Source organism: Mandrillus leucophaeus, unplaced genomic scaffold (assembly GCF_000951045.1).
Source record: "Mandrillus leucophaeus isolate KB7577 unplaced genomic scaffold, Mleu.le_1.0 Scaffold9, whole genome shotgun sequence".
Lineage (NCBI taxonomy): Eukaryota > Metazoa > Chordata > Mammalia > Primates > Cercopithecidae > Mandrillus > Mandrillus leucophaeus.
The window spans coordinates 6,697,426-6,722,116 of record NW_012109807.1 but is presented as its reverse complement, the minus strand read 5'-3'; the positions used below and the strand labels follow the sequence as shown (position 1 = coordinate 6,722,116).

The 24,691-nt window shown below is 41.0% G+C and overlaps 2 protein-coding genes across 3 annotated transcripts in view; one reads left to right on the top strand and one right to left on the bottom strand.

The window, feature by feature from the left end:
- EIF5B (eukaryotic translation initiation factor 5B) overlaps positions 1–13,656 on the top strand; it is a 40,609-nt gene extending 26,953 nt beyond the window's left edge. The window contains exons 14-23 of the mRNA XM_011969606.1: positions 3,672–3,803; positions 4,172–4,354; positions 4,499–4,660; positions 6,923–7,054; positions 8,207–8,338; positions 8,471–8,547; positions 8,679–8,843; positions 10,653–10,791; positions 12,644–12,805; positions 13,193–13,656. Of these exons, the coding sequence (XP_011824996.1) occupies positions 3,672–3,803; positions 4,172–4,354; positions 4,499–4,660; positions 6,923–7,054; positions 8,207–8,338; positions 8,471–8,547; positions 8,679–8,843; positions 10,653–10,791; positions 12,644–12,805; positions 13,193–13,300 (1,392 nt within the window). The 3' untranslated portion in view covers positions 13,301–13,656. The remainder of the gene's footprint in view (positions 1–3,671; positions 3,804–4,171; positions 4,355–4,498; positions 4,661–6,922; positions 7,055–8,206; positions 8,339–8,470; positions 8,548–8,678; positions 8,844–10,652; positions 10,792–12,643; positions 12,806–13,192) is intronic.
- Positions 13,657–14,265: 609 nt separating this feature from the next.
- The window catches only part of REV1 (REV1, polymerase (DNA directed)), a 64,353-nt gene continuing 53,927 nt past the window's right edge, over positions 14,266–24,691 (bottom strand). For both annotated transcript variants that reach the window (XM_011969604.1, XM_011969605.1), the window contains exons 13-22: positions 24,469–24,641; positions 21,844–21,946; positions 20,128–20,293; positions 19,707–19,900; positions 18,226–18,459; positions 17,495–17,615; positions 16,652–16,869; positions 16,407–16,563; positions 16,004–16,106; positions 14,266–15,137 (exon numbers count right to left, since the gene is read on the bottom strand). In XM_011969604.1, coding sequence (XP_011824994.1) covers positions 15,026–15,137; positions 16,004–16,106; positions 16,407–16,563; positions 16,652–16,869; positions 17,495–17,615; positions 18,226–18,459; positions 19,707–19,900; positions 20,128–20,293; positions 21,844–21,946; positions 24,469–24,641 — 1,581 coding nt within the window. In that variant the 3' untranslated portion in view covers positions 14,266–15,025. The remainder of the gene's footprint in view (positions 15,138–16,003; positions 16,107–16,406; positions 16,564–16,651; positions 16,870–17,494; positions 17,616–18,225; positions 18,460–19,706; positions 19,901–20,127; positions 20,294–21,843; positions 21,947–24,468; positions 24,642–24,691) is intronic.

The following is a 24,691-nucleotide window of genomic DNA, read 5'->3' as shown; positions in this document are numbered from 1 at the left end:
GCACTCCAGCCTGGATGACAGAGCAAGACTCCGTCTCAAAAAAAATAAAAATAAAAAAATAACTCCTGGCCGGGCGAGGTGGCTCACGCCTGTAATCCCAGCACTTTGGGAGGCCGAGGCGGGCGGATCGCAAGGTCAGGAGATCGAAACCATCCTGGTGAACACGGTGAAACCCCATCTCTACTGAAAATACAAAAAAATTAGCCAGGTGTGGTGGCGGTGCCTGTAGTCCCAGCTTCTAGGGAGGCTGAGGCAGGAGAATGGCGTTAACCCAGGAGGCAGAGCTTGCAGTGAGCAGAGATCGCACCACTGCACTCCAGGCTGGGCGCCAGAGTGAGACTCCGTCTCCAAAAAAAACAAAAAACAAAAAACTCCTTTTTCACTTGTATGTACTGCTGATATATTCTTATGGTCTGGGACTTGGTTTTTAATTTTCTTTGTTTTGTTTTTTTGTGTGTATGTGTGTGTGTGTGTTTTTTTTCTTTTGGTGACTGTCTCTCGCTGTAGCCCAGGCTGGAGTGCAGTATGGCACACTCTTGGTTCACTACAATGTCCGCCTCCCAGGCTCAAGCGATTGTTGTTCCTGAACCACCAGTAGCTGGGATTACAGGCATGCACCACCGCACGCGGTTAGGGCTTCTTTTCTTTTCTTTTCTTTTCTTTTTTTTTGTTTGTGTATGTGTGTGTGTATGTGTGTATATGTGTGTTTTAGTAAAGATGGGGTTTTGCCATGTTGGCCAGGCTGATCTCAAACTCCTGGCCTCAAGTGATCCACCACTTTGGCCAACCAAAGTGCTGGGATTACAGGCATGAGACACTGTGCCCAGCCTCCTTTTCTTAATAGTGTGTTTTGAAGAGAAGAAAATTTCTGATTTTGGTGAAATGCAGTTAATTTTTATATTTTATTTATTTTTGGGACAGGGCCTTGCTCTGTCGCCCAGGCTGGAATACAGTGGCATTATGTCAGCTCACTGTACCTGTGCCTCCTGGGTTTAAGTGATTCTTGTTCCTCAGCCTCCCAAGTAGCTGGAATTACAGGTGCATGCCACCACACCCAGCCAATTTGTATTTTTAGTAGAGACAGGGTTTCACCATGTTGGCCAGGCTGGTCTTGAGCTCCTGACATCAAGTGATCCGCCCACCTTGGCCTCCCAAAGTCCTGGGATTTCAGGCATGAGCCATCATGCCTGGCCCCCATTAATTTTTTTTATGATTTGTGTTTTATGTAAGTAATCTTTTCCTATCCCAAGTTCATTACATTTTTCTCGGGTGTTTCCAGATGTTTAATAGTTTAAGCTTTTACATTGAGATTGATGATCTTTTTTTATATAGTGTGAGGTCAGGGTTTACTTTTTTTCCATAGAAATATTTTGTTATTTAAAGACTCTTTGCTGAAAAGATTATTTTTTCCCCCATGGAATTAGTTTGGAATCTTTGTCAATAGTTAGTTGACCATATATGTCTGTTCCTAGAATCTATCTTTTGTTCCAGTGTTCTGTGTACATTCTTATGCCACTACTACCCTGTCTCATTATAGCTTCATAGTAAAGTTTTGAAAACTAGTAGTGGTAAATCCTTCAACTTAGTTTTTCTTTATATTGTTTTGGCTATTTTAGCTCCTTGGATTTCAATATAAAGTTTTCAAAAAAAGCCTTTTAGGATTTTGATTGGGATTGCTTTTCAATCTGTAGATAAATTTTGAGAGAATTGGTTCTTTTAGCAATATTGCATCTTCTGATCAGTGAACTTGGTATCTCTGTACATTTACTTAGTCCTTCTTTACCATTTTTAAAAATTATTTTTTATTTATTTTTTTAAATAGAGACAAGATCTCACTGTGTTACCCAGGCTGGTCCTGAACTCCTGGGCTCAAGCAGTCTGCCTGCGTCAGCCTCCCAAAGTATTAAGATTTAAGACAGCCACCATGCCTGGCCAGGCCTTCTTTACTTTCTCTTGGCAATATTTTGTAGTTTTATTGTCCACACGTTGAACATATTTTTCTGAATTTATCCCTAGGTATTTCATGGTTTAATGCTGTTGTAAATAGCATGAACATTTTTTTGATTTCCAGCTGTTTATGACATTTACATTCAGTTTGTATCTTGTGACCTTGTTAAATTCACTGATTAGGCCTAGTATCTTCTTTTGTAAATAATGTGGGTTTTTCTATGTATGTCATTATGTTATCTGCTTGTAAATGCAGTTTTTTTCCCCTTATCTACATGCTTTCTACTTCTTTTTCTTCTTTATTGTACTAACTAGACCTTCTAAATAATATTGAATAGAAGGAATGACAGTAGACGTCATCCTTTCGTTATTCCTGATATTAGGGGAAAGTGCTCAGTCTTTCACTCTTACGTATGATGTCAGCTGTAGGTTTTTTGTGTTTTTTGTCAATGCCCTTTATTAAGTTTGAGGAAGTTTCCTTCTATTCTAGGTTGTTTAGAGTGCTTTATGTTTTTATTTCTTTAATCATGAATGGTTGTTGATATTGTCAAATTCTTTTCCTGCATATTTAGAGATGTTCACGTGGATTTTCTCCTTCGTTCTGTTAACAACATAATTACTGTTGAATTTTTAAAATGTTAAACCAACTTTATTAAAATAAACCCTGGTTGGTTGTCATTTGTTATCCTTTTGATATATTGCTAGATTTGATTTGTAATGTTTCATTGTTGTTTTTGTGTCTGTGTTCATGAGTGATATGCATATGTAGTTTTCTTGTAATGCCTTTTATCTGGTTTTCATATCAGAGTAATGTTGGCCTCGTAAGATGAGTTGAGAAGTATTTCCTCCTCTGTTTTCTGAAAGAATGTGCAGGAATTGAATTATCTCAAAGAATTAGCTTTTGGTTTTATTGATATTCTTTTCTGATATAAGCATTTAAAGGTATTAATTTCTAAGTACTAGTTGGACATGTTTTTATTATTTAGCTTTACAAGCTTCAGGCTTTTCCTTTAAAGGTGTTGAACATGTTTATAAATACTCTAAGGACCTCATATTCTAATTTTAACATCTGTCATTTCCTACTGATTTGTCTCCTTAGTAGCATTCAGAGTCATCTGCTTCTTTATTTGATCACCCTAAACTCAGTCCCCAGATTATGCTTTTGGTTGGGTGGTTGTTTGGCTAGTCAGTGTTTTTCATTTCTTCTATGCTCATTTATCTCTCTTGTTGAAAAGTGAGGGAAAATAGATTCTGTCATTAACAAAACAGGTTTAATCCTAATTTGAGCAATAAAACAATTAAAATAGGCTGTTCCCTAAGACAGAAAATATATATACATTTTTAAGTTTTTGGTATATAATTTTATAGTGATGGTACTTGCTGGGATTGATTGTTCCTGTTACAAAAACTGTTTTGGAATTTCAACAATATACATTAATAGTCTTAGGATAATTCTAGGATATTATCTTTTGCAAACAAATGGCAGCCACTTAGGAGCTCATGGAGGTTGACAGGGCAGCATGGCACTGCAGCAGTTTCTAATTTAAGGGCAGGTGCCAATAAGCAGTCTGAAAGGAGCTTTTGGTACAATGAAGTGTATGAGTAAGTCAGTCACACTGTTCTGTATAGATGAGACATACATGAGGAATTTTCTGGAGCTATTAATGCAATTCTTGAATGTTCTGAATTTTTTAGAGCTCTTTCTCATGAAAAAACTTTTTCAGATTGATAGGTTATATGATTGGAAAAAGAGTCCCGACTCTGATGTGGCTGCTACTTTAAAGAAGCAGAAAAAGAATACAAAAGATGAATTTGAGGAGCGAGCAAAGGCTATTATTGTAGAATTTGCACAGCAGGTAAGAAGGCTTCCTTCTTTCCGAAGAGCCTATCTCAGAATAGTTATTATGTTATCTTTATAATGAAGTCAGTGTTTTCGTTAATACTGGTTCTTTTCCTCTGTTGACAGCAATTACTTTTTAAAAATTCTTCTTCCTTTTTCTCCTTTTTCTTTGCAGTCTGAATACTTTAATTTAGAAAACTGAGTTGACTTAGAACTACTTTGCTGTAATACAGTTAATGCTTATAGAATATACATGATCATTTTTAGTTTTTATGAGGAGTTTCAAAATGACGAGCCATTTGCTCATTCGCCTTCTAGTTAGTCACACCTATTCCAGATACGTTTTCTTTACAGCCTGGCGTTTTGGATGATTTTTGCTCCTAGGGTTTGAATGCTGCTTTGTTTTATGAGAATAAAGATCCCCGCACTTTTGTGTCTTTGGTACCTACCTCTGCACATACTGGTGATGGCATGGGAAGTCTGATCTACCTTCTTGTTGAGTTAACTCAGACCATGTTGAGCAAGAGACTTGCGCACTGTGAAGAGCTGAGGGCACAGGTGATGGAGGTAATGATCAATTTTTCAGTGTATTGTTCTTTTTTTTTTTTTTAAAATGGCAAGTTCCTTGAGTGGAGGATATTGACTACTTTCAGATTTAATGAACATGGTGCATTGTATGTACGTCTTTCTCTTTGCAATAACGTCTTGTAGGTTAAAGCTCTCCCAGGGATGGGCACCACGATAGATGTCATCTTGATCAATGGGCGTTTGAAGGAAGGAGATACGATCATTGTTCCTGGGGTGGAAGGGCCCATTGTAACTCAGATCCGAGGCCTCCTGTTACCTCCTCCTATGAAGGAATTACGAGTGAAGGTATGCTGAGGTGGTAAGCGTTGACACACGGGGACTTGTAAAGTTCCGCTGAGATTGTTTCCTCACCTTTAAAGCTGTTTGACTTAATACAGAACACATAACATCCCTCGCTCTCCCTTTTATCTTAGATGTCATCGTACTGGAAGGCCTGTCTGTCACGAGTAGAGATGCGTGAAAGTACCTGCTTACCAGACTAGGCCTTTCCCAGATACTAAACTACATTGTTTTGGTTCTACACTGCTAACTACAGTTGACTCTTGAACAACATGAGGGCTAGGGGCACTGACTCCCTGGCCAGTTGAAAATCCACGTATATTTTTTGACTCCCCAAAAACTTAACTCCTAATAGCCTACCATTGACCAGAAGCCTCACCGATCACATAAACAGTCGGTTAACATGTTTTGTATGTTTTATATATTACATACTGCATTCTTACAATAAAACAAGCTAGAGAAAAGAAGACGTGATTAAGCAAATCATAAGGAAGAGAAAATAGATTTACTATTTGTTAAGTGGAAGTGGATCATCATAATGGTCCTCATTCTTATCCTCATGTTGAGTAAGCTGACCGGGAGGAAGGAGAGGGGTTGGTCTTGTCTTTGGTGGCAGAGGTGGAAGAAAATCTGAGTGTAAGTGGACACACGCAGTTGTTCAAGGGTCAACTGTAGTTTTTTATTAACATTTTTAATTGTGAAATAAAGTAATTGCTCCTGAAAAGTACACAAAACATAGCAGAAAAGTTTAACACGTTTTTGGGAAGCAACCAGATGGAGAATGAGAATGCTGCTGGTACCCAGAGGCTTCCTGTGTACTTCTTCCTGATCAAGCCTCCCCACCTTCCCCTCGTACCCCCAGAGCTTTCATAGAGTTAACCATGGTTGCATTTTATGATAGTAACAGATATCCTTGCTTTGCTTTGTTTTTGTGTCTGAGAGTACTTCCCTTAGACGTGTCTATAGACTTTATGTAGAAATGGAGTTATTCTAAGTGTGTACTTTTATAGCTGGCTTTTTTTTTTTTTTTTTTTTTGGGAGATAGGCTCTCACTCTGTCGCTCAGGCTGGAGTGCAGTGGTGCAGTCACAGCTCACTGCAGCCTCAGCCTCCCTGGGGTTCAGGCGATCCTCCCACCTCAGCCTCCTGAATAGCTGGGACTACAGGTGCACACCACCACACCTGGCTAATTTGTTTACAGATGGGACTTTGCCATGTTGCCCAAGCTGGTCTTGAACTCCTGGGCTCAAGCAATCCACCCACTTTCATCTCCCCAAAGTGCTGGGATTATAGGCATGAGCCACCATGCCTGGCCTATATCTGGCTTCCTTTAGTGAAAAAAATGTATATAATTTTAAGATTTCTTTTCCATTGTGTGACTGTATCACAACATATCTGTCTGTTCTGTTGATGGGAAATGTAGGTGATCTCCAGTTTTATTTTATTTTTTATTTTTTTTTGAGACTGAGTCTCACTCTGTCATCCAGGCTGGGATTACAGGTGCATGCCACCATGTCCGGCTAATTTCTGTATTTTCAGTAGAGATGGGGTTTCACCATGTTGGCTAGGCTAGTCTCGAACTCCTGACTTCAGCCTCCCTAAGTGCTGGGATTACAGGTGTGAGCCACTGCACCCAGCCCAGTTTTTTATTTTTGTTCTTACTAACGCTGCTGCTGCTGTGAACTTTTGTGTATATCTCTTGATGTGTTTGTGCCAGTTTCCCAGGGTATGTATACCTAGGAGTGAAGGCCACACTTGTCTACAGTGGGTGTAACAAATTATATTCTCAACCACAGTATTAGTTTCATTGTTTTACATCTTCATCAGTTCTTGGATGTCAGATTTAAAATTTTTTTGCCATTCCGGTGTGTAGCTCATTGCTGTTTCAGTGTGCATTTGCCTAATTGTTAACCTGGTTGGTCATTTAAAAATGTTTATTAGCCATTTATTTCCTCCTTCATGAGATGTACATTTTTCTTCTGCATTATCTTTCCTACAGATGTATATGCGCTTATATATTCAGGATACTGGTTTGTTAGTTGGTGTGTTTTGCAGTATCTTCTACTCTTGTGACTTTTTTTTTTTCCTGTGGTATTTTGAGAAATGGAAATATTTCATTTTAATGTTAAATTTATCAATCTTTTATTTTGTGGTTATTGCTTTTCGTGCCTAGTTTAAGAAACCTCTAAGATCATGATGAGATTCTATCATCTCCTACTGCTAACCACTTTTAAAGTACATTTGGTAACAAATGTTTTTCTCTCTATAGAACCAGTATGAAAAGCATAAAGAAGTAGAAGCAGCTCAGGGGGTAAAGATTCTTGGAAAAGACCTGGAGAAGACATTGGCTGGTTTACCCCTCCTCGTGGCTTATAAAGAAGATGAAATCCCTGTTCTTAAAGTAAGTTCATTTAAAATTTTTTTTCCTCAAAAGTTCTGGCACGTGTCAGCATTGCACATGCTAGGGATGGTGACCACAACTGGCTTTGTCTTTGTGAAGCCCGCCGTCTCTTGGCCTCTTAGCAAACTTGACGCTTTTGAATTACTTCAGTTTGTACAGTCATAGGAGTTGGTATGATTTTTATGTGTACTAGAATTATAAAAATAATGCATTTTATTCAAATAAAAAAATGAGTCAAAAGCTACAAGTTGGCTGGGCATGGCGATGCACGCCTGTAATCCCAGCTACTTGGGAGGCTGAGGCAGGAGAATCACTTGAACCTGGGAGGCAGAGGCTGCAATGAGCCGAGATCGTGCCACTGCACTCCAACCTGGGCGACAGCAAGACCCTATCTCAAAAAAAAAGCTAGAAATTGTATATTCTTTTTTGGCCCCTGTCCATTGTAGTTTCATAAAAGTGGAGTTTGAGCCATAGTTTGTTCACTTGCCAAAGAGAAAATATAACTGTTCCCAGCACATGGCTCTTGTGTCCTGGGGCCATGTTTATTAGGCAGCATCAAGTCATGCTGTTGGGAATAAACTATCTCAGGGCCAGTGAGAGAATAGGACAGGCCTGCCTCTGCAGCCAGTCCTGAGTATGGAGTGGACTTATGTCCCTTCAGTGGCATTGATAAACTTGTTTTACTTATTTCTGGTTAAAATCTCTTCTTCCATTTCTAGACGAGCAGTGATGGAGGAAGGAGCTGCTGAGATCAGGAGATCATGGTATTTCCTAGTTAACACAGTCAAGCTGAGCTTTTGGGCTATCGTAACACATTACAGTTATGTGGTGCTTTTTTAACTTTAAAAAAATTTTTCTTCTCTACTGTTTAATTCTGCCCACCCATCTATTATATTTGCCAAGTGGAGCAGAGATTAAACATATTTCAAAATTAGCAAACTAAAGACACAGGTGAAGCGAGATACAGTCAGGGTGTGGCCCCCAAATCTCCTCCTCCATTCCAGCACAGGTTCTGTTATGCCCAGCTCTATCTAAGCCTTAGTTTCATATTTGCAGATAAGTACTTGACCAAAGAGAGAAACACAATTTAATTCTAGACTGCTGAGGATAGAGGTGTGTTGACAACCTTATCAAATCTGATTTCTTTACAAGGATGAATTGATCCATGAGTTAAAGCAGACACTAAATGCTATCAAATTAGAAGAAAAAGGAGTCTATGTCCAGGCATCTACACTGGGTTCTTTGGAAGCTCTACTTGAATTTCTGAAAACATCAGAAGTGCCCGTAAGTAATTACACCTAGCTCCACAAGTGAGTGGTGGTTGGTCGTGGTTTTTGGTGCCGTTGGTCGTGGTTTTTGGTGCCGTTACCATTACCTGATACATAGAGATAAACATGGAAACTCCCATTTTTTCAGTATGCAGGAATAAACATTGGCCCAGTGCATAAAAAAGATGTTATGAAGGCTTCAGTGATGTTGGAACATGACCCTCAGTAAGTAATTTCTCTTGCTATGAAGGCTTTCATGTTACTTACGTATCTTAAAACTGTCCTATCTCTAAAAACTGTCCTCTGTGACATACTGTTTTTCATTGAATGGTTTTTGATGTGTTTTAACCTTTTAGGTATGCAGTAATTTTGGCCTTCGATGTGAGAATTGAACGAGATGCACAAGAAATGGCTGATAGTTTAGGAGTTAGAATTTTTAGTGCAGAAATTATTTATCATTTATTTGATGCCTTTACAAAATATAGACAAGACTACAAGAAACAGAAACAAGAAGAATTTAAGTAAGTTACTGTTTTTATTTACTTCGAGTCTTTGTTAATGAACATGATTGAGAATTACTGAATTCTAGAAAGGGCTGTAAACAGCAAAATCATGGCATTTACTCATCTACCAGAGGCTGCATCCTGAAATGGTGTGTTGCAAACCAGAAACCCAACATACTGGGGACATTCCAGCAGTATGCAAACAAGTCTTGTCTGTGACTTCAGTTTAATATAATCTTAGCAGGCTTGGGTCTTGTTAATGGGTTAGTAGTTATTAAATTTCAGGACTTTATCTTGCTCATCTGGGATTACACAGATTGGAAGTAACAAAACTTGAGTGAGGAAAACTGGGAAATAAGGTGAGAGATTCTGTGGGAGAGAAGTCCATTCCTGTAGCAAGCTTTCCAAGTACTCACAGTGCAGGAATTAACTACATTGCTGCAGTGGTAGAGGAAGCATCAGCCAAGAACCAGGCCGGCCTCCCTCCTCTGAGAGAGGGTCTCGTTCTGTCACCCATGCTGTAGTGCAGTCACATGATCACGGGTTACTCCAGCCTCTGCCTACTGGGCTCCAGTGAGCCTCCCACCTCAGCCTCCCACCTCAGCCTCCCGAGTAGTTGAGACTACAGGCTCACGCCGCTATGCCTGGCTAATTTGTTGTATTTTTGGTAGGACAGGGTTTTGCCATGTTGGCCAGGCTGGTCTTGAATTCCTGAGCTCAAATGATCCACCTGCCTCTGCCTCCCGAAGTGCTGGGATTATAGGTGTGAGCCACTGTGCCTAGTCTGGGACAGGCTCTTATTGCAGGACAATCAACACATGTTGAGAAGTGCTGAAAAACCAAATAAAGCAGGGAAGGGCCTAGATAAGGAGAGGAGAGACTGTGATTAATGATGTGGTTGAGGAAGGCATCTCATCTCTTCAGACAGAGCGCCCATGGGGAGTGTCCAGAGAGAACAGCAGTGTGAGGCGGAGTGACCAGAGGGGACAGTGATAAATGAGGTCAGAGAGGGTGGTGGGACCTGTATCGTCAAGGATCTTACAGGCCATGGGAAGGATTGAGCTTCTCTGAGTTGTGCAAGAAGCCATTGCCAAGGCTGTGTTCACCATCAGACTGGCTCACTGGGTTGTTATGTGGACCTCGGGTTGTTAGGAAGTCAGTGGCAAGACCCTGTCAGGAGGCTCCCACAGTCCAAGCAAGAGGTCTAGGTGATTCAGACCACAGTGATGATAGGAGTGATGGTGTAGTTTGGGATACGTTTTTAAGTGGCGCTTACTAGTAAATATTCGGATTTAGACTGGTATGTGCTCACTTTAGATCATGAAAGCTGGAGTGAGAAGAACTCTGCTTAAGACGCGGCCGGAAACGTTTACCGCACTTTAAGCGTGTGCTCAGGAAGCGGGGTCGCCATGTAGTGGCCTTCTGGATCCATGGTTTGGGAATGTGGTGGAGAAAAGGAGGGTGATAATATGGTTTGATGCCTCTGTGGTCCCCCAGTAGCCTACACATGTGCCCAACGAAGCCCTGCCTGTCACCAGGTGCTGCCTAGGTTCTAGCCCCAGCCTGGCTGACAGCTTCAGCAGCCAAGCTCAGTGTTCAGACTAGGAACAGAATGCTCCTGTGATGCAGCTTCTGTTGGAGGTAGGGCTGCAAAAGACAAGAAAGCCCAGACTTGGGAAGCAGTAGAATGGGGAGGAGGAGGTTAAGAAGAAAAGGAAGAAGCGCCTTGTTCCTCTAATGCGAGAAGCCTGATGTTCAGCTGCAGTTTTTCTGTTTATATTTAAGTGATTCTGTAAGCTTAAAAATTCTTCTCTTTTTTTCTTTCAGGCACATAGCAGTATTTCCCTGCAAGATGAAAATCCTCCCTCAGTACATTTTTAATTCTCGAGATCCGATAGTGATGGGGGTGACAGTGGAAGCAGGGCAGGTGAAACAGGGGACACCCATGTGTGTCCCAAGCAAAAATGTAAGTTCTAGTTGTACATTTTGTGGGTCATTTCTTAAAGCAGTAAATGGGTGTCCAAGAGTCGTAGCAACACAGCTTTGTGCCTGTAGGTCACAGTACTGGGCTGTGTATTTAGTGTGGTCTCCACCTTCTTAACAAATGTTTCAGTGTTTTACCTCAGTAGGAAGAAAATGTGGTAACTTTAAAACAAGCAGAGCCTGTCACCTGCTGTGCTTCAGTGTTGGTAAATACCAGTGCTCCATAGTCAGTGTTGACTCAGCCCTGATCTCGTGCTTCAGTTAATTGGGCTCCAAGGCACTTGAAATTACTGCCTTTTATTTTATTTTGAAAGGTTTCAAGCCTGTGGAAAAGCTTAAAAATTAGTATAATGAACACCCATGTTTACTTTCCCTTTCTATCAGCATACCTAAGAAGAATTAATATTTCAACAATATCCTATAATTTGCAGCCCTCAGCATTTCACCAATTATCCCAAAGATGTCTTGGTAACTCTCCCCACGGATCTGGCTCAGTGCCCTGCAAACTGCATTGTACTGGGGCTGTTTTGTGGTTAAGCCTCAGTCAAGAACAGTCCTCCATCCTTTTTGAAGTGTCCCAGTGGTTTTGCAAATTCCTTCTCCATTTGGATTTATCTGTCTCTCCCTCCCGAGTAGACACAGGTTAGCATTATTGGAAAGACACTCATGCGGTTTCCCTGTGTGCCTGCGTCCTGCATGAGCCAGCCTGTCTCACTGCTGCCGACGCTCTTCTTCCCCGGGGAAGTGCTAGCCGCCAGTCATCTCCATTAGAAACTTGCCCTTTGTAATTACTCTGTAATCTATCTGGTACCTGGAGTTCCCAATGGACATCCTGTTTCCCAACAGCCTTTATCCCAGTGGTTTTCGTACCCACTGGCAAGCCTTGCCTGTCAGCTGTTACATAGATGGTGGCAAAATTGTGGATATACCTGTCCCCCCATTTCTTAGAAAGAACCTCTTCCCACTGACCTTTTTATTGACTCATAGACTTAGCAGGGTTTTTTTTGTTTTGTTGTTTTTTAAATATAATCCATTACCTTTATTCTTTTGATAGATTGTCCAGTGTGGTCAGTAGGAGCTCATTTAAACTGGCTCCTATATCCTTGACACACAGTAGTCTGAGCATCTTCTTCCTTTCTGGTGCAGTGAGATGTTCCAGCCTCATCTAGTACTTTCCCTGCCCCAAACCTGGTTCCTGTAATGGGCAGTGGCACTTAGAAGTTGTCATTGATTCTCTACCATTTCAGTGGACTAAGCCAGGACATTTGTGTTATTTTCTATGTGGCTTTGGCCTCCTAAATCAAACAGAGCTCTCTGTCTTTTCACTCTTACTCTCCTGAATCCTTTTCTCCACAAAGGAGTCAGGGGTTTTTGCCCCAAACTCTGAGATCACATCACTCATCTGCTCACAGGCCATCATTCTTAAAATTTCAGGATCGGTCCTCACTCTGACTTCATTCCCACCAGTCACTTCAAGCTCATTCCTGACTCAGACCCGTTGTGCCTGCTGATCCCTTCTATTATGGCACCTGTCATGTGAAATGGTAGAGCAAAAATACGAAATGACATTGGGTCAACAGGGCACTTGGAATGTTTTGCAAAGCACATTATCTCCTGTCATTCTTACAGCCGTTGTGAAGGGAACAGGGTGTTGGTGGTGCCAGCCTAATTTACCAAAACATTACACTGTGAGACCTTAAGGGATGAATGAAGGATCGCACTGCCATGACTTTTAAAACAGGCTTTTGCTCCAGTTCTTATTTCAGTTGTCCAGCCATGGCGCCTGTGATTGGCATGAATTCTTCAGCATGCATTGTTAATATGTTATTTTACAGTTTGTTGACATCGGAATAGTAACAAGTATTGAAATAAACCATAAACAAGTAGATGTTGCAAAAAAAGGACAAGAAGTCTGTGTAAAAATAGAACCTATCCCTGGTGAGTCACCCAAAATGTTTGGAAGACATTTTGAAGCTACAGACATTCTTGTCAGTAAGGTAAGCATTTCGGCAAAAGTGGCATACTTTAAGAAATGGGGAATCACTCTTCTCGGGTCACCTGTGCCCAGAAGCTCCTTGGGCTTCAGTTTGATTGTAGTATCTGATGGGACTGGATCCCCCATTAGGGCCTGACCTTTTTAGCTGGGCCTTGTCTTTTGAGGAAGTTGCCCCATCAGGAAAGCAGCACCAACAGAGAAAGCTAGGACTTTTAGATCCCCTTGTGCCTGACATACCAACCAGATGTGATTTCGGAATTCTACTCCCTTAGGCAGGCAAGCCCTGCATAAGCTTTATTACGGTGAGAGCGGGTGTCTGGGGCCACAGCTTTCTTTGGCACATGTTTGTTACATTCTGTTTACCCTGTTTGTGCCTCGGGCATTGCAGATCAGCCGGCAGTCCATTGATGCACTCAAAGACTGGTTCAGAGACGAAATGCAGAAGAGTGACTGGCAGCTTATTGTGGAGCTGAAGAAAGTATTTGAAATCATCTAATTTTTTTCACACGGAGCAGGAACTGGAGTAAATGCAATACTGTGTTGTAATATCCCACCAAAAAATGGAACAGACGTATCTGGACACTGATGGACTTAAGTATGGAAGGAAGAAAAATAGGTGTATAAAATGTTTTCCATGAGAAACCAAGAAACTTACACTGGTTTGACAGTGGTCAATTACATGTCCCCACAGTTCCAACGTGCCTGTTCACTCACCTCTCCTTTCCCCAACCCTTCTCTACTTGGCTGCTGTTTTAAAGTTTGCCCTTCCCCAAATTTGGATTTTTATTACAGATCTAAAGCTCTTTCGATTTTATACTGATTAAATCAGTACTGCAGTATTTGATTAACCAAGCTTCTGCAGATTTTGTGATTCTTGGGACTTTTCTGATGTAAGAAATACTTCTTTATTTATGCATATTCTTCCCACAGTGATTTTTCCAGCATTCTTCTGCCATATGCCTTTAGGGCTTTTATAAAATAGAAAATTAGGCATTCTGGTATTTATCTGCTTTGTGTGAAACCATGGTGTAAAAGCACAGCTGGCTGCTTTTTACTGCTTGTGTAGTCATGAGTCCATTGTAATCATCACAATTCCAAACCAAACTACCAATAAAGAAAACAGACATCCACCAGCAAGCTCTGTTAGGCTTCCATGTTAGTGTAGCTTCTCTCCCACAAGTTGTCCTCCTAGGACAAGAATTATCTTACCAACTATCAATCACACTACCTTGTATGCCAGCACCTGGTAACAGTCGAGATTTTTATACATTAATCTGGAGCTGTTTTGTCCTAGAAAATTCCATCATACATACATCTCCTGGTATTTGGGCTTAGTGCTTCTAAATTGTTGCGGACACAACTTAATGATTCATTCATAGTAGTAATCTGTAGCTAGTTTTAGGGTTTTGTTGAAGTCAGTGTGGGGTGTTTGAGGAAAAAGTTCCAAATATCCACTAGCACAGAATTTTAAACTACATTTTTATTTTAAAGTTACGGCATAACATATAGCATAAAAATATTTTATATCCGTTTGAAAATCTATACCGTTCTTTTTTATCATCAAAGTTTCTCAATGGCCAGTAGAGGCAAAGACAACATCACCTCTGATCTATGGGACATAATGTTCCCAAGAAAAAATCTTCAAGTGGGTGTGAGGGTGTTTCTAATTCAAAATATGTAGATTTCTCCACATGGAAGAAGTAAAGATTTTCTTAACATGCTCCTGTGTTCATGCTTGGAGACAAGAATAAGATGGTTTAGAAGCTTTACCCTTTCTTGGAACAAGTAGAATCCCGGTCTGAGACCTCTCAGGAATTTCAGAGCTTAGCAGTCTGGCCTGGAGGTTTTTCAGCCTTTTAGTATAATAAACAGTAGTTGCTTCCTAGAGTTGAGTTTTTAAGGATTCACAAAAAGGAGCCTGTACAAAATATACATACAGTTCTTTATTAAACAACTGTAAACACTTCACTGTAAAAATCCATAAAACTTTATAAACAAACATTTTGTAAATAGAATCTATGCTACAGTAAAAGAATTAACACAATTATTTACATGCAATACTGACAAATTTGGCACTTTTTGAAAAGAAATGTACAAAACACTTGCTTTAAAAGAAATTTAAAATTATAAAAACTCCGAGCATTACTATCATGCACTTTGCAAATACCTCACAAGCACTTATGGCACAGCGATCGGAGAGCACCAGGCTCCCTGGTAATATTTATGTAACTTTTAATGTGCTTCCGTACGTTTGTTGTAAAACCACCTGAACATTGTCAAGAATAAAGTCAAACGCCATATTCCAAACCGATTCCACCGATTGCTGCATCAACCTAAAGGTGGGGAGAGAAGAAATGCCATCAGGAAAAGTCCTTAAGACTATTCCTTTTTAAAAATAAAAATTGATTTTGGCGAAAAAAAAAAAAAAGCTCATGCCTGTAATCCCAGCACTTTGGGAGGCCGAGGTGGGCAGATCACCTGAGGTCGGGAGTTGGAGACTAGCCTGGCCAAACATGGTAAAACCCCGTCTCTATAGAAAATACAAAAATTAGCTGGGCGTGGTGGCACATGCCTATAATCCCAGCTACCCGAGAGGCTGAGGCAGGAGAATCACTGGAACCCAGGAGGCAGAGGCTGCAGTAAGCCAAGATGCCACCACTGCACTCCAGCCTGGGTGACAGAGTGAGACTTCATCTCAAAAAATAAAATCCTAGAACACTAAAAAAAAAAGCTTGTTTTGAGACAAGCTGTCAGGCTGGAGTGCAGTGGTACAATCATGGCTCACTGCAGCCTCTACCTCCCAAGTAACTGGGACCACATGTGGGCACCAACCACCCCCAGGTTATTATTTTTTTTTTGTATTTTTTTAGTAGAGATGGGGTTATGCCATTTTGGCCAGGCTGGTCTCAAAACGATGCACCCACCTCAGCCACCCAAAGTGAAGTGCTGTGATGACAGGCGTGAGCCACTGCGCCCAGCCCACTTCCTGTGGTCTTCTAATCACATGTAAGACTTTGAGGGCGACACACTTGGAACTTCATTTACTACTTAGTCAACATGACAGAATAATGGATGTCAGTTTTTCATTAACCCTAACGAGGACAGTTTCCCAGAAAGTTTAAAACTTCTCAGTACACCCTCACTTAGCCCTTGTGACATGCCATTTTTTTCCCATTTGATAAAAGTGATGAATTACTACCTTTTCATGTATTTTATAACTAGATCCAGTTTTTCCAAATCTTTTTCTTCTATTAGATCAGTACAATATTTCACAACTTGGAGAATGTCTTCTTCCATTGGATCTAGGAAGGGGAAAAACTTCAAATGAGGACCAGTGGATCTTTTTGAAGGAGAAAGTCAGAAATCTACACGGATAAAGGAAAACTGCGTTTCTACAAGTACGCCGCTAACAGCTGTCAAAGGAATGGGCTTTGTTACTTGTCAAAGCAAGCCCCAGAATTTAAAAGATATTGGGGTAGCTGCTTTAAGCTTATTAGAGTTAGAGAAATGGGTTAAATCTACATAGTTTAGTCTGTTTATGTTCTCAAATCATGAGACGACTACATCTCAGCCTTGGGCCATCTAACACAGGCCAAGCCAACCTGAAATTGTAGTTATCCATTCTCTGAGCAAGGTCTTCACATCATTGAATTCAACAGCTCCAGCTAGATTGGGTGCTGGAGGTCTCACACAGCCAGCTGGGTCAGACTGCAAACTAGAAAGGCCTGGCACACCTGAAGTAGAAGCAGAGAGTTCTTCCTGTTAAGAAAACAAAGGATAAAATTGCTATATTCACACATTATCCGGGTACATTAAGATCTCATAAAGGTCAAAGTTAAAGAATTACCAGGGGTTTCTCTGCAGGAGTTCCTTCATGTTTTAGAAACCCATCAATTAACTTCTGGGGACTGCCACAGGCCCCTGGCAGAGTTTTTGCAGGACTGTTTGGCAGCTTGTTTTTCAAAGGACTCTGAATCCTTTTTGGGGAACCGATGGGTTTTTTTTTCTTGTTTCTTTTCTTTTCTTTCACTGCTGCCTTTAGATGAAGTAAAGGATTCTTTGGCACTAAGAGAAGATAGATAGATACAAGATCCTCAACAAACTGATAGTACGGATAGTCTGGATGATAGTAGGTTGGGTTCTCTTTTCTCCTCCCGGATACAACAGGCTCCCTAGCCTACACCTCCCCTCCTGCCCCAAGTGAGAGGCAGAGAATGGCAATGGCCGAAAGTGCAGGCTCTCCAGTTCTCTCTTTGCTTTGCCACTTACTAATTCGGCCTTTGGCATGTTGCTCATCTATGATGGGTAGTAATAAATGTGGGTTTGGTGTTTGTGATGCATTTTGAACCTACATCCTTTGATTTATTCATCTCAAAGGACTCCTTTGATTTATTCATCTCAAAGGACAACTAGCTGAACAAGTATTCAAGACACTTCTGGTAATGTCCTATCCCAACTTTTTAAAAAAGTAAAAAGTGGTGTGTTTACATCCTGAAAGTACAGACACAAATCCAACTAAAATATGACGATATTTACTCATACTGTAAACTTCAGATATTATCCCAATATGAAGAGCTCTTAATGCAACGAACAGCTTAGACTTTGGCCATTATATACTGCAATAATTAGACAACAGTGACTCCATTACTCTTTATCTTCATTTTTGTTACATGCCACTTCCAAGGCTCACCAGATGCGCTGGCTGACTGCTGGTGGCTGCTGTTCTCGCCCTGCCTTTGTCTTTGATCATATGCTGCTTTCAGCTCCCTTTGAAGTTCAGCAGGTAGGGCAGCAAATACCTCAGGGTCCACCTAGTGGAAAAGACAAGGTCAAAGTCAAACCTGAACTCCCTTCTAGATGGTAGCTGGTTTATCTTTTTTCACAAAATAGATTTTGTTTTCAAATCTTACTTTTCTGATCTGTACGAATTCTTAACGGTTCCGTAATATCAAAGCTGATTAAATCTTCAAAATGGTTAGAGCAAGAACAAGGAATTAAGAGTACTAACTTAAAAAACCCCACTACAACAGCAGAGCAACCTGGGCAAAATGCACTAGTAGAATAATGGGAAGCAAAACATGAAAACAGGAGCTCGGGTTGTTGCTGCCCCCATGTAGGATTACACATCTCCACTCTGCTGTGTTCAAGTGTGGCCACTGATCTGTTTGCGCCAGATCAATGTGCTTCTGTCTTATCGTGCCCTCCCCCGTCTCTTCCCTCTGCTGGCTTCAGCGGGAGGCTGCTCGGAGTGTCTACATCCTGCAGACGCAGGAGATGGAGACAAGCCCACTCTTCCCTCCCTCCCCTTCCCAGTGGAAGTGGTGTCAGATACGGGAGAAAGGGAAGTGAGACAGGTCCTGAGCTGGAGCAGGGGGGTGAGAATACTGAAACTACAGCAGAGGGTTCCCATATTTAACTTACCTGTGAAAATGCTGGAAGGGCTATTACATTTATTCCTGTGTCACTGTTCGATTCTTGAGGTTCTGGTATTTGCAACAAGACTGTCCCAACTGGTTGTGGCAAAATTCCCGTGTTACAGCCATTCACTGGTTCTTTCCTTTTGTCGCCATGTGCCTCTGCTTGCTGGACAGCACAGACTTGCTCTACTTGTTCCCGGAGATCAGGTGGAAGTGCTTCTAAAACAGACTGATCCAGCTATAAAATGCCAAACATATGAGTTTGAAGTTTATTAAAGCGTGCTCAGAGATGAGGTGTTTGGGAGTTAACATGCTACTTTCCATTTCAATTTGAACACTGGATAATCAATGTAAGGTACAGACAGACCATCAAGCTAGGAAAGCCACCCCCAAATCAGCACATTTTTGGAACGTCTTGGCCTTTTGTCATTGAAGCCTGAAGTATGTGTAGTCTGGAGAAAAGTGTATATACTACTGGCCACTACCACATGACCAGGTAAGTCCAAATATACTCACAGAATGTCCTGCAATTGGGGCCAACAGATATGGATACCTTGGTGAAGCTCAAATTAGATCCCACCCCTGGGGAGGGGTGAAGGCCTGAGGCACATGTTAAAATTCTGGACAGGTTAACAGTCCTGAGTCAAAAGTTCACCTCTCAGATGAGAGACTGCCCAAAAATACAGATAATTCTACTCTGAGAGCAGCACACTGGAAGAAAGGGTTTCTAGAAGCTGAATTTTCTCTAACTTGCAGAACAGAGCCCACTGTTCCTTTGACCAGGGCCTCCCTCCACCTGTCCATGCACATCTGGCCCTTTGGAAACATACAATCCCGTCAACTTGGGTAGGCCAATCTTACCTGCCAGGAGTAACTAATTGTGGGTATCTGTCACCATACAAGCATATCAGCATTGCCCCTTCCCCTAGTTTTACAGCCAGAATGTAACATCTCCTGCCTCCTTCCATGCAGGGGGAGCGGGGGCACAAATGAACTTGCCCAATATAGCTTAAGGTGCTACCTTACTTTCAAGGACCAAGGGATGCCAGCAGCGTATCACATGTACAGCCCACACAAGCTGAATTAAACCATCCAAAACTCCAGAGACCTGTTTGCAAATACTGCAAAAGCCCTTCGACATAAGGCCTCTACTTCACCACTAATCACCAAAGCTGCCTTGCTGAATACAGTAAGTCTACATGATGACCACTGTCACAGACAATGGCAGTCCACAGGAGGACTGCCTTTCAGCTATGCTTTACAACTTGCAAGAGTGGCAAATCTTTGCAAAAGCACTTTCATTCAACCCAATTATTGCTTATTTAGAATCCAACATCATGATCTACCCGAACAAGTGACCCATTCTCCCTTTTTTGGTTAAATGGATGAAGAAATAAAAATGCCATTTTCATTTGTAAACTTATATTTTTGTACTTATATTTAAGAGTATAAAATGTACTTATATTTAGGACTATAAAAATGTACCTGGGAAGCTGACGGGACCTCTATACTCAGGTTAAGTCTTGACTGCACACTGACAGGAGAATGCAGACCGTTCCATTTCCCTGAAGACTCAGCCTTGTTAGTATCAGGACTGGTCGGCAGATGTGCGGGAAAAGGTGGCAAAGTGCAAGTTCTAGAAGCAGATGATATTTCCAGATCCACAGCAGTCCGAAATACTACGAAGAGAAAATACATAAAATAGCCTCTTCAGATCATCGGGCAGGGCCTTTAATCCCTGATTTCCTCTGTCCATTACAAATAAAACAACTTTATTATTGATACATCATAATGAAGAATATAATTTTTTTAAATCACATAAAGCTGTGTCAAGTTTAAAACCAACTGCCGTCTTTCCAAGGACATAAGCAGCACCTAAACGAGAACCCCACTGATGACCACCAACCTTCTTTGTGCTCCTCTTCTGTGGGTTTCTTAGCTTTCTGAACTTGGAAGATATCACGGACAGAGTATGACCCACCAGGAAAGTGGCTCGACTGAACTGATGGGCGACTGGGACATGTGGAAGGGTTCAGATTAGTTGGAACCAACTGATTCACGTGAATCCCAACCTAGAACCCAGAATAAAGAGTATGCTTCCAGGAAAACTAAAGTAAAATATGAATTCAGCTAAGCAAAACCCTCAGCAAATCCTTTTCACTACCTCCTAGATCCCGTTTCTAGAATAAAGGTAAATGAAAGTATTCAAACAACAGCATTCTATATGACTTATTACAAAAACAATTTCTAGACTAGCTAGTGAGCGGTCATTCATCTCAAACTTCAGAGTATCCAATTCTCCCAAAATATACCAAAACGTCTTTAAAATCAGAAAATCCAAACAGGTGGAATACTGTATTTCACTGATGTTCTGGTCAACTAAGGTTTTAAATTAGGATAAAAAAAAATTTTAAGAGAGGACAGGCTACTTGGAAACTTAACTATTTTTATCTTTTTAAAATGAAATACTTCTCAAAAAATACCGGCGGGACTGGTGAACAGCAGGCACACCACAGACCCCTCCATAAAGTGCCACTGTACCAGTATTTCAGGGAGAAATTACAATTACGGCCAGCTTAGTGACTAATCCTTCAACAAAGTCCACAATCAAGCCAGAACAACCCTTAACTTACACATGCACACAATAAACTAAACCTACAAAGGTTCTTTTTTTTTTTTTTTTCCTCTTTTGAGACACAGCCTCATTGTGTCACCCAGGCTGGAGTGCAATGGCATGATCTTGGCTCATGCAAGCTCTGTCTCTTGGGTTCAAGTGATTCTCCTGCCTCAGCCTCCCGAGTAGATGGGACTATAACGCATGTACCACAACACCCGGCTAATTTTTGTATTTTTAGTAGAGATGGGGGCCAGACACAGTGGCTCATGCCTGTAATCCCAGCACTTTGAGAGGCCGAAGCAGGTGGATCACCTGAGGTCAGGAGTTTGAGACCAGCCTGGCCAACATGGTGAAACCTCGTCTCTAAAAATACAAAAGGGCGTGGTAGCGGGTACCTGTACCCACAGCTACTCGGGAGACTGAGGAAGGAGAACTGCTTGAACCCAGGAGGTGGAGGTTGCAGTGAGCTGAGATCGCGCCACTGTACTCCAGCCTGGGCAACAGGGCAAAAACTCCGTCTCAAAAAAAAAATAAAAAAAAACCCACAAAAAAAACTATGGTTTTGACATTTTGATGCCTCTTGCCTGTTTCAAAGGCATCTTGATGTGCCTGTGGTTTCACTCCCTTCTAGGTCATCATATGGCAGACAGCAGAGTATGTTTCTGATTAAAAAGGAACTTAAAGGTACAAAATTTATGTATTCATACTCCTCACAGTCATATCTACTTCTAGGAAACAAGAACAGGGAGGACATGTATATTAGCCCCTGGTTAATTAGGGATACCTTGGAAAAGCACAGTAAGAATCTGAGAAAATTATTCTAAAATGAAGAAGATCAAAATGGAGAAAGTCAAGAATTTTTGTTTCTCTTTTCCTTATATCACAAAGCAGCTAAAGACCTACATATAAAGTCCCTATATGCCAGCAATAACCATTCTGAGAGCAAGCCTCAAATGACACAAAAATTACAGAAAGTCAGAATTTACAATGTTACTATACACTTACCCCTCTCATGTCTGATATATTTAGTTTCATTGTATGAAACATGTTTAGCATCGCCTTTCCAATTATTTTTGCATTATCTGTTGCCTGGTCAAGAGTTACAGTCCTGTAAGTGATAGAATTGTAAAACAAAAGCTTCATTCCATATGTATTCACTAGTACTAAAGTAGTATGGAACGGTTTAAAAGAGTTACAGAAAAGTTGGAAACAGTTACAAAGAAGATTATAAAAGTGAATGCCACAGCCCCCCTTCCAGGAAGCCAGAAATACCAAATTAGTTACACTGGCAAAGAGGGGGGAAAGAAAAATTATGGAACACTGGAACTTCAAGGTAGTAACGATAATGGACACCTGGGTCAACTACAAATCAGTTGAGAAATTTAGAAAAAGGTGTATTTTAGCTAACACATGCACAAATGAATACCTATTTTCCAGCTAAAGCACAAATGAATGGTAAACACAATGTTCTTGACTCCAAGAGAAGTTTTAGGTTCCAAGATTATGTATGCTGAGGTACAGCAAATATTCAGAAGAGAAAGATGAATTCTCGGTATGTTGTTTCTTGACTCTCCTTCGTGTTTACAGTAAAGCCAATAAACAATTCTTAGATCTTTAAGAACTCTTGAGAGAGGACCAAATGATCCATCAGCATTACTTGGTCCCAAAGATGTGATGACCTCACCCACCATTTCCTTCAGAGCTGTTTGAGCTTCTCTGGCATGAGCAGGGTGTCCCATTACAAACAGAATTACTCACTCAGTAACAGATTACAAATTACTACCAGTTCTCTTTCCAAAGGAAAGTTATTTCGTGTTTTGGATTAATGAACAAATGAAGTTCCAGGCCTTTAAACAAGAAATAGTCCCAGAAAAAAAAATACTATAAATTGAATCTGATTTTCCCATAGAAATGTTTAAGAAGACAATCGCATTACTTCATCTGCTTATAGAAATCACCACTAAAAACTGGGCACAGTGGCTTACACCTGTAATCCCAAAACGTTGGGAGGTCAAGGCAAAAGGATTGTTCAAGGCCAGCCTGGGCAACAGGGCAAGATCCTATCTCTACATAAATAAGTTTTTAAATAAATAAGTGACCACTATTTACTATTTGAGATACATGTATATATCATAACACTTCAGTAAATATAATTCAAGCTAACCAACTGATAAAAAATGTATTTCATAAATCATGTTGTCTAATTGTAATTTGTAATTCCTGCTTTCATGGTAACTTGGGAGTTTCTCTGTTTAAGAGCCGTCATCTCATGACTTAGCAATATCATCATATACATGAATGCACCATGTATGGTTGGCATGAGCTACTCTTCAATGAAATTGTACTTCATAGTTCCTTATAAGTAGCTTTCAAAAGCGTCAAAAGCCTCAAAACGTTGGTTTCACAGATGACGTACAGTCTAACATAAAACCACATATCTTCATAGTGGTCACAAATCTTACATGAAGTTTAATATTAAGTAGTTGGCCCTGACATAAAAAACGAGGGTTTCAGTCCAGGTACATTGGCTCACGCCTGTAATCCGAACACTATGGAAGGCTGAGGTGGGCGGATCATTTGAAGTCAGGAGTTGAAGATCAGCCTTGCCAACATAGTGAAACCCTATCTCTACTGAAAATACAAAAATTCGCTGGGCATGGTGGCATGCCCCGTAATCCCAGCTACCCAAAAGGCTGAGACAGGAGGATCACTTGAACCCAGGAGGCAGAAGTTGCAGTGAGATCAGATTGCGCCACTGCCCTCAGGCGAAGTCAGAATCCATCTCAACAGAAACAAAAACAAAAAAAACCAGGTTTTTAAATGCTTTCACCAGTTTTCAGACATTACAGTGATTCACTCATCTTTTTACCAATTACATTTATACACCTATGTAAATGAAGTTGCTCTCCTTCACCAGCATTTTTCTAGCTACTATTAGTCTGCCTTTGTGTATCGTTTTTTTTTGAGACAAAATCTCACTCTGTTGCCCAGGCTGGAGTGCACTGGCACAATCTTGGCTCACTGCAACCTCTGCCTCCTGGGTTCAAGCGATCCTCCTGCCCCAGCCTCCTGAGTAGCTGGGACTACAGCCGAATGCCACCAGGTCCGGCTAATTTTTGTACTTTTAATGGAAATGGAGTTTCACCATGTTGGCCAGGCTGGTCTCAAACTCCTGGCCTCAAGTAATCCAGCTGCCTTGGCCTCCCAAAGTGCTGGGATTACAGGCATGAGCCACCACACCCGGTCTGTATCACGGTTTTTAAGAACTACACTGAAATTTCCCTCAGGAAAAAAGTTTCACCAAGTCCAAAAATTATAGCAGTCCCTTTGTTCTGCAGCCTTGCCCTTTCTTTCTGTCCATGCAGTAAAGTTAACAGCCCAAAGATGCCAAGCAAAGGCTGCCAAGGTCTGGAATGCTGTCAAACCAACCTCCTGTGTGTGGGCCTGGCTGAAACCAAGTGTATTAACCTAAGCTGAATGCCTTAGGCTGATGCCTGCTTCTACAGAATACCAGATAACATGGGCTTACAGGTCTTTATTCAAACTCCTCCTTGGTTTTCTTCATTTTCTATTACTTACACAATTTGTACTGAAATATAATTACCAATATCATTTTTGAGGTGAGCTTACCTGGCAACGTTATCACAAATTCCATGGCCTCCAAATTTTGCAGTTTCTACAGGAGCCCCGGCCTTTCGTACCATGATTTTGAGAGTTAGACGTTTACCCTTCATGCCAGTGGCTTCTAGTCTTCTTTGAATTTCTTCTGAAAGACTCAGAAGAAAAGCTTCTGCCTCTTTTGGCTATGGAAAGACAAACATGGAGAAACTTCCATTCCATTTTCCTATATACC